The sequence below is a fragment of the Nerophis lumbriciformis genome, linkage group LG09, assembly GCF_033978685.3.
Source record: "Nerophis lumbriciformis linkage group LG09, RoL_Nlum_v2.1, whole genome shotgun sequence".
Classification (NCBI taxonomy): Eukaryota; Metazoa; Chordata; class Actinopteri; order Syngnathiformes; family Syngnathidae; genus Nerophis; species Nerophis lumbriciformis.
The window spans coordinates 46,586,367-46,605,624 of NC_084556.2; the positions used below are offsets into that span (position 1 = coordinate 46,586,367).

The 19,258-nt window shown below is 39.8% G+C and overlaps 1 protein-coding gene across 1 annotated transcript in view; it reads right to left on the reverse strand.

The window, feature by feature from the left end:
- Positions 1–3,749: 3,749 nt before the first annotated feature.
- The window catches only part of prdm15 (PR domain containing 15), a 68,387-nt gene continuing 52,878 nt past the window's right edge, over positions 3,750–19,258 (reverse strand). Inside the window, exons 21-25 of the mRNA XM_061961695.1 lie at positions 17,845–18,020; positions 17,692–17,772; positions 17,359–17,568; positions 11,506–11,964; positions 3,750–3,966 (exon numbers count right to left, since the gene is read on the reverse strand). Coding sequence (XP_061817679.1) covers positions 3,832–3,966; positions 11,506–11,964; positions 17,359–17,568; positions 17,692–17,772; positions 17,845–18,020 — 1,061 coding nt within the window. The 3' untranslated portion in view covers positions 3,750–3,831. The remainder of the gene's footprint in view (positions 3,967–11,505; positions 11,965–17,358; positions 17,569–17,691; positions 17,773–17,844; positions 18,021–19,258) is intronic.

A 19,258-nucleotide genomic window follows, 5' to 3' on the forward strand; every position in this document is an offset into this window, starting at 1 on the left:
AAGTGCAAACTAGATACAAAAAAACAATAATAATAATAACACAGACAAAGTGCATCCATCCATCCATCCATCTTCTTCCGCTTATCCGAGGTCGGGTCGCGGGGGCAGCACCCTAAGGAGGGAAGCCCAGACTTTCCGCTCCCCAGCCACTTCGTCCAGCTTCACCCGGGGGATCCCGAGGAGAAGACATAGTCTTCGAAACGTGTCCTGGGACTCCTACCGGTTGGACGTGCCCTAAACACCTTCCGAGGGAGGCGTTCGGATAGCATCCTGACCAGATGCCCGAACCACCTCATCTGGCTCCTCTCGGTGTGGAGGAGCAGCGGCTTTACTTTGAGCTGCTCCCGGATGACAGAGCTTCTCACCCTATCTCTAAGGGAGAGACCCACCGCCCGGCGGAGGAAACTCATTTCGGCCGCTTGTACCCGTGATCTTGTCCTTTCGGTCATAACCCAAAGCTCATGACCATAGGTGAGGATGGGAACGTAGATCGAACGGTAAATTGAGAGCTTTGCCTTCCGGCTCAGCTCCTTCTTCACCACAACGGATCGATACAGCGTCCGCATTACTTAAGACGCAGCACCGATCCGCCTGTCGATCTCACGATCCACTCTTCCCTCACTCGTGAACAAGACTCCGAGGTACTTGAACTCCTCCACTTGGGGCAAGATCTCCTCCCCAACCCGGAGATGGCACTCCACCCTTTTCCGGGCGAGAACCATGGACTCGGACTTGGAGGTGCTGATTCTCATCCCAGTCGCTTCACACTCGGCTGCGAACCGATCCAGTGAGAGCTGAAGATCCTGGCCAGATAAAGCCATCAGGACCACATCATCTGCAAAAAAAAAAGCAGAGACCTAACCCTGCAGCCACCAAACCGGATCCCCTCAACACCTTGACTGCGCCTAGAAATTCTGTCCATAAAAGTTATGAACAGTGCAGACTAGATAAAAACCAATTAGTAAAAACTAAACACGGGAACATGATTGTTGCCACAATTTTGTTTGTTTTTTGAAAGTGACAAGTGCAGGTATACTTTTTAAAGTGTCAGGTAGAGAGTTCCATAGTTGTGGTCCTTTTATTGAAAAGGCAGTCTGGGCAAAAGATGTTCTACGGAATGGAACGCAACAGTTGCCTTTTGACGTTGCTCGGGCGGTACCGGGTTATATGACTCTAGGGTGTCATTGGCGCGAACGAGATCTTTCCGACTTAGACTTAGACAAACTTTATTGATTCACAAGGGAAATTGTTCCGCACAGTAGCTCAGTTACAAAGGATGGCAAGGATAAGGATGGAAAGGATAACGCAGGTATTAAGTAGACAAAAAATGTACCATAGTAGCAATATACAATATATGTAATATTTATATAATATATATACAGTATATAACATATATAGGGAGGTGTTTAGGTCACGTCCGACCGGTAGGAGGCCGCGGGGAAGACCCAGGACACGTTGGGAAGACTATGTCTCCCGGCTGGCCTGGGAACGCCTCGGGGTCCCACAGGAAGAGCTGGACGAAGTGGCTGGGGAGAGGGAAGTCTGGGCTTCCCTGCTTAGGCTGCTGCCCCCGCGACCCGACCTCGGATAAGCGGAAGAAGATGGATGGATGGATGGATGGATAATATATACAATATATAAAAAAATCTAAATTACCATGTATAATATTACAGTATGTAACAGCTGCAGCAAAAAAAAAGAAGAAACCCCCACATATAACATATGTGGGGGTTCGTCTCGGAGTGGACGTAAGAGAATTGTGCAGAACAAGAATAATAATTTAAAAAAAATAAAAGTTGAAGTATGAGCAATAAGAATAAGGGCTGCTTACATTGCAAGCGCCCATTCAATTGCTGCTTGCAGCAAGTAAATGGGCGCTGGCATTGCAGCAGGCCCATAATAAGAGTTGCCAACCATGATGTTAACATTTTGTTTGAAAAACTCAGTGTGGTATATTCGTTCATCATTTTAAATTGTATTTATTTAACTTTAGGAAGAATCGAATATGTAATATATCTAAACCTTTTTGTATTTTTGTAAAATTAGAACGTTTTATTGCCATCAAACATGAGAGCATGACACGATTACAGGTGGCTATTCTGTTAGGTACAAAATACAAAACCAGTGAAGTTGGCACCTTGTGTAAATGGTAAATAAAAACAGAATACAATGATGTGTAAATCCTTTTCAACCTATATTCAATTGAATAGACTGCAAAGACAAGATACTTAACGTTCGAACTGCTAAACGTTGTTATTTGTTGCAAATATTAGCTCATTTGGAATTTGATGCTTGCAACATGTTTCCAAAAAGCTGGCACAAGTGGCAAAAAAGACTGAGAAAGTTAAGGAATGCTCATCAAACTCTTATTTGGAACATCCCACAGGTGAACAGGCTAATTGGGAACAGCGCTCAAACGGTGAAAAACAGCGTAAGCACTTATGACAGAATCAATATAATATTCAAACTCTTTAACTCTGTCCTGCTCTTGTGTGACCAACATCTCTTCACTGATGGCAGCAGGTTAAACAAATTCTGCCAGGATTTTCATTGCTCAGCAAGTCAGAGCAATGAGTTATACTTGTAAAGCGCTTTGACACTATTTCCACATTCACACACTGATGGCGGGAGCTGCCATGCAAGGCCCTAACCACCACCCATCAGGAGCAAGGGTGAAGTGTCTTGCTCATGGACAAGAGGCAGGACAAAGAGATACTTGCAAAGGCTGACTTTTTGTCCCCCTTTCATTAATTCTTTGTTGTATTTTGGCCATCATTTCTGTTGTTACTCAACTTTACAGGATTAAATCGACAAACAAATACTACATGTTTGATATTTTTGTTTAGGACAGATGTTTATTTAGCAATCAGAATAAAGAAAGTGAAAAGAAATGTGAATCCAAAATGTTTTTATGGCCTTTAAGAAAGTAAGGAGTTGTATGTCCTGTTTGGCTTCGAGGATAATTAACATTGAACAATGATCCCATTGCCAGGCTACCGCTAACGCACAGAGAACAAAGCACAGATTTGGGGATATTTGCAACTATATTCCTATCAGAGACGGAGCAGGAAGGTGCTAGGAATATGTTTGGGGTAAAAATTTCCTATGAAGCGTCCCATCATTCATGAATTGCCATTTTATTCAGGCAAAAACACACAGGGCCTTGTTGTGCAACAATTGAACAACCTCGGACTTTGCCCTGACTAGCTTAGGCTTGTCATTGGCACACAACTGAAAGGGGCGTGGCTTATGTCGTTACAGCTTTGATTTTACATGTTGATAAACCCACACACTGTTGGGAAAAAACACATCAAAAAACTGCCATTGGCAAAATATTGCTCCTACCTGCCTATACAGAAGAACACGAGACACACAATTAAGCACTAAGCATGTATTAAAGATATGACACTTTTGGAACCATTACTAAATAATCATGATGAATTACGACCGGAAAATCTAATTGGCACGTTAGAGGAAGATTTCCCGTAGAATATAAAAAACACACAGTATGTGCTGCATTAGTCTTACAAAAGCTGCAGCTCATATTTATGTAGAAAAACATACAGTCGTGCTCATAAGTTTACATACCCTGGGAGAATTTATGATTATCTTGGCCATTCTTCAGAGAAAATGAATGATAACACAAAAACCTTTCTTCCACTCATGCTTAATGGTTGTGAGAAGCTATTTATTGGCAAACAACTGTGTTTACTCTTTTTAAATCAAAATGACAAAGGAAAGTACCCAAATGACCCTGATCAAAAGTTTACATACCCCAGTGACTTTGATCTGATAACATGCACAAAAGTTGACACAAACAGGTTTGAATGGCTAATCAAGGTTCCAATCCTCACCTGTGACCTGTTTGTTTGTAATTAATGTGTGTGTATAAAAGGTCAGTGAGTTTCTGGGCTTCTGACAGACCATTGCATCTTTCATCCAGTGCTGCACAGATGTTTCTGGATTCTGAGTCATGGGGAAGGCAAAAGAATCTTAGAAGTCATTCCAAAAAAAGTCCTGAATATACTGGTTGACTGTGCATTGAAATTAAATACATAAATGTGTTATCAAATGTGTTGTTGGTTTAATTTAAAATTAAATTTAATTATTTAAGTAATTATTGATTTAATTATTTATTAAGTTTATTCGTGAACCTGTGCGTCAGCCCTTTATTAATTTAGTTTACCTGTCAAACTCAGCCATCAAAGTCAATGGGCGGGGCTAAAATTAATCTAGATCAGGCCTGGGCAATTATTTTGACTCGGGGTGGCCACATTTAGAGAAAAAAATGTGTCTGGGGGCCGGTATATTTATTTTTAGGAACACTAATACAAAACCTCACAATAACGTCTGATTGAATGCTAAAAAGGTTATGACAGACCGCCTTAAAAAACAGAATGGAATTTTTAATTCTTCTAATGAATGAGACACCCAGAAAGTACATGACAATAATGCGGGATTTACAATATTAACTATGACCGATAAAACACTGAATATTGACAACATAAGAATGTCACACCCCCTCTCGATCAACATATTTTACAATTAAGCGAAACGCGACAAAAATGCAACAAACAGCGAACTATGAACGCAAAGGGTAAAAAAAAACAAAAAACACCTACAATCTGATACATCTGATACATCACTAAGCTTTTAGAACTTTGTTGTAAAAATCTCCTTCCGCGTCTGTCCCTGACACCCGCATTTCAGGCTGGAAACACTCTGTGGAAACGCTCCCCACCCACACTGCTTGGGGTCTCATCTGAGCTGCTGTGACTTAGATTACCATAGTAACTAATTAGATTACCATAGAAACTACTTTATCATGCAAAAGATTCCAACCATTGAAATACTTTGTATAGTTCAAGACTTACGGTAATTTGAGAACATCACTGCACATCATAATGGCAGCTACAGTTTCCATCTTAAAGATCTAAGAAAATGATTGGGGGAATGTCCAGTGGGCCAGATTGAAAAATTTAACGGGCCGCAGGCCGCCCCCGGGTATTAATTTGCCCAGGTCTGATCTAGTCCAGTAATGGCTTTGGTCTGAAGCCTGCATAACTCAATAAGTTAATAGCAAATTTTGATAAAACCTTCAGGAAGTGTCAATCGTTAATCACTTGTTCGAAACAAGTGATTAGATTTTGGAGATGGCAATATTATGAAACTTACACATGGTAACCAAAACCCTATCTTTCTGTGCTAATTCATCAATTTGCTATGGATGGTTGAAGCAGTGGAGGAAGTACAGTCAGGACTAGAATGTTTTTTAAAAAGAAGTCAGTAAGAGTGAAACTGCTGATAGTGTGCAGGCTGGCTGCCTTCACACGCCCAACCTTTATTCAAAGTTCAGAGCTAAATTAAAAAAAATGCAATACAAGTCTTGCTATCACTTCTCACAATACTAACTCTTTTTACAGGAACACAAAATAAAGATGACTTCAGGCAGGAAATAGTTAAAGAAACATTGTAAACATTAAAAGTGTAAGTTCAACACATCGTTTTTGTTTTCATATTTAAAAGTACTAGTAGGTGTGTACTAGTCCTGTGTAAGTACAATCAAACCTGTGTTAGCGGCCACTTGTCTGAGTCCCTCTAAGATTTTGCAGGCTTTTTTCTGTGATTATTGCAAACTAAAATGCCAAAATACGCTTTTTCAGAAAGTTGCGGCAACATTACTACGTTTTCAGGCTTATTTCTTTTTATTAAGATGATATCACCTTGTGCTTTTATTAATTTGTTATCAATGTTTGAAGTGTTCCTTGTAACCTCAACCTAAAAAAACCCACAGGATTTCAACACAAATTGAAAAACAAATATTGTATTGATGTTTTATTCGTTTTATACCACACATACTTCAAAAGTAGACACTAGATGGCAGTAGAAGCACATATTCAGCGTTTATTGTCAAACTACTGTACTGTTTTGTGTATATCTAAAAATAACAATACATTATTATAATTACAGAAAGAAACACCATCAAAGGCTTCTTTATTGTCTGTCCACTAGAGATGCGCGGATAGGCAATTTATCTCATCCGCAACCGCGTCAGAAAGTCGTCATCCATCCGCCATCCACCCGATGTAACGTTTGATCAAAACTGCATCCGCCCGCCATCCGCCCGTTGTTATATATCTAATATTAATTAAAAAAAAAAAAAAAGGGTGAAAACTACGCGAATTGCACCTTGTGCAGACAAAATTTTTCGATGGGACACGGAGGAATTAGCGATGTAAAAGACCACGTTGGGACAAAAAAACACAAGTCTAATGCCGTTGCTAGCGATACAAGTGGAAAACTTTCAACGTTTTTCGTCGCCCAAACAGATTCTTTGGATGTGATAAATGCCGAAGTTTTATTTACGGAGGCAATAATTGAGCATGGACTTCCAATCGCACTGGCTGATCACATGGGACAGTTAATAATGTAATGCAACCTTTAAAAATCATTACGCGGTGATCGCGATCCCAAAAATAAACTTTTCTTGCATGATAATGTCCAGAAAATTTCGCTTTATATTACTATAGAGTCCTTTTAACGAATGAGTTTGATGGTTTATCACAAACCTTAAATGAAATTCCATGGCCACCGTCCTGCTCTCTATATCAACCAGGGTGAGCCCCACCCCTTTCGTGAGCGCACTGTGCGCGGAGTGACCCCTGTTACGCGCCCCCGGCAACAGGGGTGGCAAGCAGGTAAGCTGCGCGGGCGGAGCGCGCGGAGTGACCCATGTTACGAGCCCCCGGCCACGGGGGTGGCGGGCAGGTAAGCTGCTTACCTGCTGCGCGTGACGCCGGCCGCGGCGAAAGCGGACGAGGCGGGGTGTCGGTGCGGTGGGCGCGGTAGTGACCCTGGACGTGCGTCGGGCCCTTCTCGCGGATCGCCTCAGCTACGGCTCCCGGTGGGGCCCTCTCGGGGGAAGGGGCCTCGGTCCCGGACCCCGGCGAGGCGTCCCTTCTCCGCTCCGTAAAAGTGTCCATCTCTTTTCTTTTTTTTTCTTCTGTTGTGGCATATGCTGCAGGTGCCTGCTCGTTTTTCGTATGTGGGTAACAACATTTAACTATGTATATATATTTCCGAATTGGTTTAACTGCCACCGGCAAAAAAACAAACAAAAAAAACAAAAACAAAAAAAATATCTAATTAATCCGCCCGACCCGACCCGCGAGCGGATAAAATCTTATTTTTTTTAATTTCATCCGCCCGATCCGCGGATAATCCGCGGACTCCGCGGTTGTGTCCGCAAACCGCGCATCTCTACTGTCCACTGTCTGCTCTGTCGTGCACAAGTTGCAGACATTCTGTTTGTTTTACGCTTTAAAAATATTTTAAAAATAAATTCATGTTCCAACACATTTACCCTCGCATGTTAAGAGCATTTGTGAACTGTTGAGAGCAATTTATAGAGCACATTTCTGTTGGTTAATGACATATAATGAGAGATCATCATCACAATTTAACATCTCTAACATGTAAATGCTGCCTCTTTGCTCGGTCAGTATTGCAAATAAAAATATGTTCTAAATTTTCTTAACCTGGATAAACACATTTTAAATCCATATATGAATACATGTAAACTACAAAGTACATGTTTTTGTACTACATTACCCAGAAGGCTTAGCGCTGTAGAAAAGACATTGGTTGAATGTGCATGAAATACTAGAGGCACTGAATCCCCCCAAAATTTGTTTTTACTTGGTGCAGCAGCCACTAATAATAAAAAAAAAAAAAAAAAAGCAAAGGCTAATTTAATTTTTACCCCTAAATTCCAAGTGTGTTTGTGATGTGAGTTTGCTGCCTGCTACGTGCGCCGCCAACTTGGGCTGTGACTCTTACAACTCATGATTCAGTTCGATTCTGACTTTTGGAGTGGTGAGCTGATTCCAAAACGATTCTTTCAATATACTATTTGGTGTATATATTATAGTAAAACTTTTTTGAAATGGTTTAAAAATCTTTTCTCTTGGCTGCTTACAGTATGTATGAATATACACACAACAAGTAAGTGCAGGGATGGCCGAAAACAAGTGTTCTTAATCTTTTTGATCTCAGGCCCCGATGTTTCCAGTATAGACAAGAGGGGCCAACTCAAATATTAACGATGAAATTGTAATCTTAAAAGTACTCAATAATAATATCTAACCTACCTACACTTTAACAGGTTTATACCTTGTCAAACAATATGAAAGCAAGTGTTTTAAGAAAAAAAAATTGCCACCCCTTACTGCCAACACTTACTGCCTGTGTAGCCACATCACTACAATTAAGAAACAAAGGCCTAATTAAAAAAACAAATGCATTTATACAAAATTGATTATTTAAATTTTTAAATCGTTTCAGAATCATAACAAAAACAATCGTGATTTGGATGTGAATACACTTTTTCCAGCACCCATATCGCCAAAACTCACCGGCTGCGTAGCCTTATGGTTAAGAATCAAAGGCCTATTTTTTTCCCCATCAATTTATAAATAAATAAATGATAAATGGGTTGTACTTGTATAGCGCTTTTCTACCTTCAAGGTACTCAAAGCGCTTTGACACTACTTCCACATTTACCCATTCACACACACATTCACACACTGATGGAGGGAGCTGCCATGCAAGGCGCTAACCAGCACCCATCAGGAGCAAGGGTGAAGTGTCTTGCTCAGGACACAACGGACATGACGAGGTTGGTACTAGGTGGGGATTGAACCAGGGACCCTTGGGTTGCGCACGGCCACTCTTCCACTGCGCCACGCCGTCCAATTTATGACCATTTTGAATTGATTCAGAATTGGACTAAAAAAATAATCGCATGTGAATTGATTTTTTTCAGCACTTTTAGCACCAACACTCACCAGCTGCATGGCAGCAGTCTTACAGTTAAAAAACACTGGCCTAAAAACATTTTTAAAAAAAAGATTCTTGAACATTTTGAATCAATTCAGAATCGTAATGAAAAAGAATCGTGATTCGGATGTCAATACATTTTTCCCGATACCCCTATCACTGAAACTCACTGGTTGCATATGGTTAAGAAACCCTAGTCTAAAAACCCTCTTTTCTTGAAAATTTTGAATCGTTTCAGAATCGTAACAAAAAATAAACCTGATTAAAAAAATAAGTTCGTAATATTTTCTAACAATGCATTACAGATGTGGATTTATTTTTTTCCCGCCAGCAATATTCACCAGCTGTGTGGCCGCCGCCCTATGGTTAAGAAACACCAGCCAAAAAACATGTAAAAAAACAAACAAAACAAATAGATTCTTGAAAACTTGGAATCAATTCAGAATAGTAATGAAAAATAATTGCGATTAGGATGTAAATAGATTGTTCCCTGGCACCCACACCACGCTAACACTCAGCTCTGTGAGACAGCAGGAGTGATGTCACTGACAAGTTCTCGCTGTGAAATAATGCACAATCGCGCAAGACACTTGTTATGTGGGATACATTCAACAAACAGGCAGAAGATCTAACTGAAGAAGGAGAAAAGAAATGGACTCGCTTGGATTATTCTTTTATAGGGATGTAACGATATAAACATTTCATCTCTCTGACCAAAATGATCACGGTTGTCCTTAATATTGTGGTATTGTGCTCAAAAAGCATTTATATACACTGAAATCTTTTGGCGTAGTTATTTTTTTTAAATAACTAAAATAGACACACACTTAGAAAACCTATCATTTTGCATGTTTTATGTTTCTTGTGCTTCACTGGTAGTGTTTTAGTCTTAGTCTTTTATCCGTTTTAATTAGGGATGTCCGATAATGGCTTTTTGCCGATATCCGATATTGTCCAACTCTTTAATTACCGATACCGATATCAACCGATATATGCAGTCGTGGAATTAACACATTATTATAATTTGGACAACCAGGTATGGTGAAGATAAGGTACATTTTAATTTTTTTTTATAAAATAAGGTAAATAAATTAAAAACATTTTCTTGAATAAAAAAGAAAGTAAAACAATATAAAAACAGTTACATAGAAACTAGTAATTAATGAAAATGAGTAAAATTAACTGTTAAAGGTTAGTACTAATAGTGGACCAGCAGCACGCACAATCATGTGTGCTTACGGACTGTATCCCTTGCAGACTGTATTGATATATATTGATATATAATGTAGGAACCTGAATATTGATAACAGAAAGAAGTGTGTATCTTGTGTTTTTTTATGTTGATTTAATAATTAAAAAAAATAAATAAAAATTTTTTTTTAAAAAAAACGATACCGATAATAAAAAAAACGATACTGATAATTTCCGATATTACATTTTAACGCATTTATCGGCAGGCCGATATTATCGGACATCTCTAGTTTTAATGGCTAAGCTTTAAGTTTTAAATATTGCTTTCAGATTTATTTAAATGATAAGTGTATAACAAATAAAATATACTATTATTTATTTATTATTTCTGACAGGTGTTGTGGCGTCCTATTCTGTTCAGCGGTGCTTGAATGCAACGCAAAAACACCTCCATCTCCTATTCCTCGGAGTATAGAATGATCACTCTGTCTTAAGAGAGCACAGCTTGTAGGTTCAATGCACACAATTGAATAGCTTAATTGCTCAAGACGAAAATGTGTTGATATCATTTTGTATTGGGGTATGTTGTTTCCTAATTGGGAAAGACGTTAATGTCGTTTGTTTTCAGGTTAGCATTTAAGCTAGCAACCTGTCGCCAGTCACTCCGCGAGATTAATCAAAGTGTTGTTATCAACCACGGTTTTTTCATAATTTAAAACAGTAACACTAACCATTAAGAGTTTTACCGCGGTTATCATTAATACAGTTTATCGTTACATCCGCCGCAGCCTTTAATTGATTTTTGTGCTATTTTTGTCAGTTATTATTAAAAACGGAGCTTTTTATTTGGAAATCAATCAACCGTATTGTTTGTTTTGTACTTCCTGTCCTGCTCTAACCTTATCTGTCTGAAATTGTGACGCCATTCTGTAGAAAAAGAAGCCTTTTCATATTCGCTGCGAAGCGTCAGCTGACCGAAGTTGACACGTTGACTGAAGCAGAAACGCAATGTAAACGCACATCTTGGAAATTAGGGGTTGGTTGTTAATCACTTGTCAACTTGTTTTAGGGTAAGCTTGCTACAATATGAATTGTTTTGTGTTTTATCACATAATGTTCAACACCATGGCAACCTGCGTGCATTATAGCGGCCACTTTTGTTGTTTCCCTTAAGTGGTCGCTGTAGACAGGTTTGATTGTACTTCAGTAGTATGTTTGTTAACCATTAACAAAAATGTGGGATATTAGGCTTTGGGGTGAATTTCAGGATGAAGTTATTAAAGAAAATACACAAAGGGGATAAAAGGCTGTCCAGGTGAAAAAGATAAATGTACACTTTGATCAAATTGACATATTTACATATGAAGAGTGTGAGGCGACCCGCACCCCCACCCCTCATGAGTAGCTGAACATCTGCTGTGAGGCACTGTTGTGCGGCTGTGTTGTGGGTGTTTGGCTCTGACCGGGCCGGCCTACCTCGGGTCCGTGACTCTGGGTCTCGTGGATCGCCCCCTGGACCCCCTGCGCCCCAGGGGGCGCCTGGCCGCTGTCTGCCGCCAACACGGGCCTCCAGGCCAGCGTCGGAACCTCCAGCTGGTGGCTCATGGGGTTGACAAGAGCGGCGAGGTTGATGAAGTGCGCCACAGACTGGGCTGACGGGCCTCCCGGGGTGACCGCCCCTTCCGGGACGAGGTCGGCGGGCCTGTTGTGCAGCAAGGCCGAGCCGCTGACCGTGTCGAAAGTGACGGTGAGGATGGAGTTGTCCAGCGAGAGCGGTCGGTCGTTGGCCGTCAGGTGGCCGACCGCTACAGGCTGCAGACTGGTGAACTGAGCGGAAGGCGGGCTGTTGATGGGCGTGACCGTGATGTTGCTCAGACTCACCGAGCTGTGGTGAGAAGAAGTGGGCGGAGCGTTGGGGTCAGCAAGGACCACCACCTGAGGCAACAAGAAAACACAAATTAAAGCACCAATTAAAATGAATCTTACTGTGCTTAGTTTTAAAGTGCTTACGTTAAATGTACCTTCATCTTCATCAGAGTATCTAGATTCTCTCGTTCTACCAGAAGCTTAATTTCATATGACAGCAAACACTAAGCAAAGTCCAAACCCAAAACACACAAACTTAAAACCATTTCAACTACATGTGGGACTTTGTTGTCATTTTAGGAATTTATTTGCTCTTTTTTGGCCACATTGAATAGTTTTTCTTAAACAAGTTTTTTTTCATTTAAACTTAAAATGTCTTCGTCGCTCAATCAAGTTGCTGGGAACATGGGCCTGTAAGGACAGAAATGTCCCCATTGAGCGTCATCATAACCACAATTGTTAATCACACAATGTAATTATGACTTTTTTTCATTTCAGGACTTCATTTTGAAGAAACACTGTGTGTCCAAAGAGCCCAGCAGTGTAGTAAGTAAGCCTGACACTGTCAAAACATTGGAATAATATATGAAAAACAAATTCATGACTAACTTGATGTATATCTATTAATCCTCAGCCTACAAACATTTATTACTGTATATTAAAAATTACTTATTTCATTTGTGACGCCTTATAATAAGTACACACTATTAAGCATTCATTAAGCATTAGCAAATACTGAATTCATAATTTAAGCATATTTCTGACAATTATTACTAGTATGCAGTTTATTAACAGTCATAAATGTTTTACTCATTACTGTAATAATAACATTGTCTATAAAAAGCTTAGTGGTTGCATATCTACATTAGTGTATGTTGTCAATGGTTTACTACACCAGTCTCAAACTCAAGGCCCGGGGGGCCAGCTCTGGCCCATTACATCGTTTTATGTGGCCCACAAAAAGCCTGGAAATCATGTGCTTCAGAAAAAGCACTTCATCTTTCTTACTAAATGTATACTGGGTCTTTCAATTTTGACAGAAAAAATGCAATTACTGCATACATTTGCATTAACCTTCATATCATTTGATCATGCAAAAAAACTTTTAACATATATATACCAAACATTTTCTGTTAAAATAAAATGTCTTAGGTATCTGCTTGTCACCCTGACTTATAATTTCAAAAAGCAAGTTACCCATCAATTTCTACGTAAATATAAATAATAAATGCATAGGCAATTGTGTAATAATAACTTGAGGTGATTATATATTAAAACACATTTTTACTGTTACAAGTGACCCTCTGAGGGCCACAATAATTGCAGAGTGGCTCTCAAAGTGAGTTTAACATACCTGGTTTATTAGATCATTTAGAAAGTGTATGTACAAACCCCGTTTCCATATGAGTCGGGAAATTGTGTTAGATGTAAATATAAACGGAATACAATGATTTACAAATCATTTTCAACCCATATTCAGTTGAATATGCTACAAAGACAACATATTTGATGTTCAAACTGATAAAAAAATTTTTTTTTGCAAATAATCATTAACTTTAGAATTTGATGCCAGCAACACGTGACAAAGAAGTTGGGAAAGGTGGCAATAAATACTGATAAAGTTGAGGAATGCTCATCAAACACTTATTTGGAACATCCCACAGGTGAACAGGCAAATTGGGAACAGGTGGGTGCCATGATTGGGTATAAAAGTAGATTCCATGAAATGCTCAGTCATTCACAAACAAGGATGGGGCGAGGGTCACCACTTTGTCAACAAATGCGTGAGCAAATTGTTGAACAGTTTAAGAAAAACCTTTCTCAACCAGCTATTGCAAGGAATTTAGGGATTTCACCATCTACGGTCCGTAATATCATCAAAGGGTTCAGAGAATCTGGAGAAATCACTGCACGTAAGCAGCTAAGCCCGTGACCTTCGATCCCTCAGGCTGTACTGCATCAACAAGCGACATAAGTGTGTAAAGGATATCACCACATGGGCTCAGGAACACTTCAGAAACCCACTGTCAGTAACTACAGTTAGTCGCTACATCTGTAAGTGCAAGTTAAAACTCTCCTATGCAAGGCAAAAGCCGAAAATCAACAATACCCAGACACGCCATCGGCTTCGCTGGGCCTGAGCTCATCTAAGATGGACTGATACAAAGTGGAAAAGTGTTCTTTGGTGTGACGAATGAACTGCATAATAATGAGTATCCATGTGGGAAATATGCTTTATAAATGTTGTATTCAGTATTTACTAATGCTTTATTAATGCTTAATTGTGTGTACCAGGCACTTGTTATAAAGTGTTACCAATGTGTTTTCTCCCTTCTAAAATGTGTTTTTGAATAAATGGAGATTTAATGGGTCAAAATTATAAAAAACAAAGTTGAGTGAAAAAAGTAAAATATATATTTAAAACATTTTTTTATACCCATTTAAAGCTATTAGGCCTTTTTTGTCCTCTCGATCACATTAGGTGTTTAAATCAAACCATAACCCAAAGGGTTAGAAAAAAATGCAAAAGAAAAATGCTACGAATGCCAAAAACGCAAATAAACCCCAAAAACAGCAGCATGAGAGAAATGCTGCCAGTTCATGGAAGGAAACAGAAGTTAACCAGGCTAACAGTGGTGGCAGACCTGAGGAGTATCCACCTTTAAAGACATGAGTGGGATAGCCAGAAAAAAGATATTGGAATAGAAAATATATATTTTTATTTATGTGTTTGATAAACACTTGGCCGTCAAAATCATTTGGCAGAAACAGATTAGCCAATACCTGTGCTGTTCTGAGCTGAATTTTCAATTCAACACAATTCTCACAATATATTATTTAGTATATAAATTATAATAAAACCTTTTCAAAAGAGGCTACAGGTTACATATTACAGGTTACAAAAGCTCATCTTTTTAAAATTGTATTTTCAAAAATTACACAATGTAATCAATCCATTAAAAGAAAACAACTCTAACCCAATCCCAGCTTTACAATACTTAACTTCTAAAGCAGTTGAAAAGACATACAAATACAATAATTATTAAATACAATACTAAAAAAAGGAAAACCAAAGAATTTATAAAAGTAACAGTATCAATAATATAATACTAATCTCAATAATGGTTGTTAAATGTTTAAACATCCATCCATTTTCTACCGCTTATTCCCTTCGGGGTCGCGGGGGGGCGCTGGAGCCTATCTCAGCTACAATCAGGCGGAAGGCGGGGTACATCCTGGACAAGCCACCACCCCATCGCAGGGCCAACACAGATAGACAGACAACATTCACACTCACATTCACACACTAGGGCCAATTTAGTGTTGCCAATCAACTTATCCCCAGGTGCATGTCTTTGGAGGTGGGAGGAAGCCGGAGTACCCGGAGGGAACCCACGCAGGAGAACATGCAAACTCCACACACAAAGATCCCGAGCCTGGGATTGAACCCCAGACTACTCAGCACCTTCGTATTGTGAGGCAGACGCACTAACCCCTCTTCCACCATGCTGCCATGTTTAAACATATCTAAAAAAAAAAAAAACAACGTATTTTTCGGACTATAAGTCGCAGTTTTTTTCATAGTTTGGCCGGGGGTGCGATTTATAATCAGGAGCGACTTGTGTGAAATTATTAACACATTACCGTAAAATATCAAATAATATTATTTAGCTCATTCACGTAAGAGACTAGACGTATAAGATTTCATGGGATTTAGCGATTAGGAGTGACAGATTGTTTGGTAAACGTATAGCATGTTCTATATGTTATAGTTATTTGAATGACTCTTACCATAATATGTTACGTTAACATACCAGGCACGTTCTCAGTTGGTTATTTATACGTCATATAACGTACACTTATTCAGCCTGTTGTTCACTATTCTTTATTTATTTTAAATTGCCTTTCAAATGTCTATTCTTGGTGTTGGCTTTTATCAAATAAATTTCCCCCAAAAATGCGACTTATACTCCAGTGCGATTATATATGTTTTTTCCTTCTTTATTATGCATTTTCGGCCAGTGCGACTTATACCCCGGAGCGACTTATACTCCGAAAAATACGGTACTAATTTGCACACACAAAAAAAGAAAATTTTCTTTATTTTTTCAATTAATTCTCAAAAATTATGAATCGATGTTGAATCTGAATGAATAAAAAGCGCGATTTGGATGTGAATCGATTTTTTTTAGCACCTCAACTATTTGGCTTATTAACCGGAGTTGCACGTTTCATATTACCTTCTGGACAGCTATTCTTAAAACAAACACGCCCAAAAAAAACAACTAAAAAACAATCCAAAACAAAAAAAAACATGTAGCTTTGCTAAATATATGAGTTTGGGAATTAATTCAGTAATTGTTTGTAAAAGATGAAAATGTACACAATGTTACTCCCCCCCCTTTTAGTCCATTTACAAATGAGCATGCAAATAAGCTGACCCTTTTTGTTGTAGCTTGGACTTATTTTGTAAACAATCGTACTTTAATGGCTATTGTGTAATTGTGTTAGCACAACTATTGTATGTACCGGTAATTAATGTGGAGCTTTTGTTTTATTTTGAATGTGGTGTTAATGCCATGTATGAATATGTTGAGATTAAATGTAGATTAAAATTTTAGGCCCCAGGATGAACAGCTACTACTATTTCAGGAGCTGATGGGGATCTTAATAAAGAAACAAACAATCCATTTTATTTGCAGGTCAAATCTATGGATTTTCTTAATCCAGCAGATGGCAGATGACCAATTATAGAACACAAACAGCATCAGTGCAGTGTGATACTGGTAGTAGTGAGTGTGCCATACACGCACTGAGGCATCATTTACCCCCCACTACATGTAGAGTACAAGATAAATGTCCATCCATCCATTCCATCCATTTTCTATCGCTTGTCCCTTTTTGGTGTCGCCGGGGGTGCTGGAGCCTATCTCAGCTGCATTCGGGCAGAAGGCGGGGTAAACCCTGGACAAGTCGCCACCTCATCGCATGGCCAACACAGATAGACAGACAACATTCACACTCACATTCACACACTAGGGCCAATTTAGTGTTGCCAATCAACCTATCCCCAGGTGCATGTCTTTGGAGGTGGGAGGAAGCCGGACTACCCGGAGGGAACCCACGCAGTCACGGGGAGAACATGCAAACGCCACACAGAACGACACCGAGCCCGGGATTGAACTCAGGACTACTCAGGACCTTCGTATTGTAAGGCACATGCACTAACCCCTGTCCCACCGTGCTGCCATCCATTCATTTACACAATATGGGCAAGATAAATGTATACATGAAAAACTGACAATGTAGGATAGAACCCCTGAAATTGCCTTTCAGAACAAATGACTGACAAAAAAACAAGTATGAGTGCACAAGGATTGATGTGTTGCAACATATTTAGTCAAAAGAGTTTGTACACAAAGGGAGAACGGTAGAAAATGATATTAAAAGCTGCAAATGTACCTGCTGGATACTCTGCACTGCAGAGCTGGTCTCCATCTCCTCACCAATGATCACTGTGTTGAATTCCGGCAGTGGTTCCTGTCTGGACTCTGTAAAATCGGTGTAGTCGTCTGATCCAGAAAGTTCGGGCTCGCTCACAACTCTAGGCTTCTTCTTGGCCGAGCGGGTCGGTCGGCTGGGTCTTTCCTGAGACGCACTGTCTTTTTCCAGCTAAAGTAGACATTTGATCATTAAAGGAAGCCATGCTGAGAGGGGGCATGTTCACAGAATGATTTAATCTTTGTTTGCTAACTTTATAATATATACACAACAAGCAACGTCAACCAAGCTAACCTGCACAATGCTAATGGACGAGTCGTTGATCGTCTGGCATTCCTGAAGATCATCAAAGTCCTCAATTCTCACAGGCATCACCTTGAAATGACACATGTGAACAACAGACTAGTGTCTCATTGCGTAATCAAATCAAACAACTGCGGGGCTCACCTCAGGGTGTTTGCGTCGCAGGTGACGGTTCATGGAGGCTCGCGTGGACACCTTGGTGCCGCACAGCTGACACGACTGGGCCTCCACTTTCTCATGAGTCAGGTGCACGTGCTTCTGCAGCATGTACTCTGTCAAATACTTCTTATCGCAGGTGACACACGTCCAGGTCTTCCCCACTACAGAACCAAGCAAATAGTGGAATTGGGACAAGAAGACATTTGGGTGTGATTTTTGTTTTAAATAAATTCTGGTCAATACAACACAATTCTATTCTATTCTATATACAGTATATACACACTCTTGTTTTTTTTTGTGATAGAGTGATTGGAGCACATACTTGTAGGTCACAAAAAACCTTCATTTCGTTCTTTAATGAATTTATTATGGGTCTACTGAAAATGTGACCAAATCTGCTGGGTCAAAAGTATACATACAGCAATGTTAATATTTGCTTACATGTCCCTTGGCAAGTTTCACTGCAAAAAGGCGCTTTTGGTAGAAATCCACAAGCTTCTGGCGAGCTTCCGGTTGAATTTTTGACCACTCCTCTAGACAAAATTGGTGCAGTTCAGCTAAATTTGTTGGTTTTCTGACATGGACTTGTTTCTTCAGCATTGTCCACACATTTAAGTCAGGATTTTGGGAAAGCCATTCTAAAACCTTAATTCTCGCCTGATTTAGCCATTCCTTTACCGCTTTTGACATGTGTTTGGGCTCATTGTCCTGTTGGAACACCCAACTGCGCCCAAGACCCAACCTCCGGGTTGATGATTTTAGGTTGTCCATAAGAATTTGGAGGTAATCCTCCTTTTTCATTGTCCCATTTACTCTCTGTAAAACACCAGTTCTATTGGCAGCAAAGCAGGTGCAGAGCATAATACTACCACCACCATGCTTGTGAAGTGAAGTGAATTACATTTATATAGCGCTTTTTCTCAAGTGACTCAAAGCGCTTTACATAGTGAAACCCAATATCTAAGTTACATTTAAACCAGTGTGGGTGGCACTGGGAGCAGGGGGGTAAAGTGTCTTGCCCAAGGACACAACGGCAGTGACTAGGATGGCGGAAGCGGGGATCGAACCTGCAACCCTCAAGTTGCTGGCACGGCTGAGCTATACCGTCCCTTGACGGTAGGAATGGTGTTCCTGGGATTAAAGGCCTCACCTTTTCTCCTCCAAACATATTGCTGGGTATTGTGGCCAAACAGCAAAATTTTTGTTTCATCTGACGTCACATGGACAAAGATAAGACCTTCTGGAGGAAAGTTCTGTGGTCAGATGAAACAAAAATTGAGCAGTTTGGCCACAATACCCAGCAATATGTTTGGAGGAGAAAAGGTAAAGCCTTTAAACCCAAGAACACCATGCCTATCGTCAAGCATGGGGGTGGTAGTATTATGCTCTGGGCCTGTTT